The sequence below is a fragment of the Penaeus monodon genome, chromosome 25 (genome assembly GCF_015228065.2).
Source record: "Penaeus monodon isolate SGIC_2016 chromosome 25, NSTDA_Pmon_1, whole genome shotgun sequence".
NCBI classification, from domain to species: domain Eukaryota; kingdom Metazoa; phylum Arthropoda; class Malacostraca; order Decapoda; family Penaeidae; genus Penaeus; species Penaeus monodon.
In genome coordinates this window covers 33,259,247-33,259,977 of record NC_051410.1, presented here as the reverse complement: position 1 = coordinate 33,259,977, position 731 = coordinate 33,259,247, and the positions used below count along the sequence as shown (strand labels likewise).

At 34.2% G+C, this 731-nt stretch overlaps 1 protein-coding gene across 1 annotated transcript in view; it reads right to left on the bottom strand.

The window, feature by feature from the left end:
• Positions 1-731, bottom strand: part of LOC119589154 (phosphatidylinositol 4-phosphate 5-kinase type-1 beta-like) — a gene marked incomplete in the record, with an annotated part of 149,444 nt that continues 148,713 nt past the window's right edge. The window contains 1 exon segment of the mRNA XM_037937732.1: positions 1-569. Coding sequence (XP_037793660.1) covers positions 486-569 — 84 coding nt within the window.

Below are 731 nucleotides of genomic sequence, written 5' to 3'. Positions count from 1 at the left end.
AAATAGTCATAAGGACTTCATGATGATAAGATGAACAGAAAACTGTCATTTCTCAACATTCACTTGACTGCCCTGAAGCAAACAACCCAAAGGGAAGTGCAAAACATGAGTTTAGACTGGAGGTTTTTGCATTCAATTCATATTTTCTGTAATTTTTCTTCCACCATTTGTATAATTGTACCATAGCTTTATGTAAAAACATCTTTGTCACTCTCCGTATTAGGAATACTTTTATTTGGAATTGTCTTTCATGCTCTCTTGAGCTGCTGTGAACATGAAATTACAATATACAAGAGGCCACTTTACATACCAAAGCTGCTTTACATCAACTAGAGTCTGCTGATCACAAGGAAAGACAATCCATGTACTTATCAAGTCTGTCACTACTATAATTTAAGGACTTGGTAATACTCCTTTATCTGCAATGGTATACTGTAACTATTGATCACTGACTACATCAACAGCTTAATACTTTTTTTTGCTGCTCACACATACTCCAATGACTCATCATGCACTTCCATAGTCAGGGCGAAGTGTGTATACGAACTCTGCCGCTTGTGCAGCCGCTTCTGTAAAACAAGTATTGAAATCATATTCACATGGAACTAAAACAACTTATAAGAACAAAAAATCATAAAATTTACAATAAATTCTAGCCACAAGAATAAAATCAAACACCAACACAAATGTCCTAATGTTTTAACATCAACAAAACAAAATAGATCTGATAT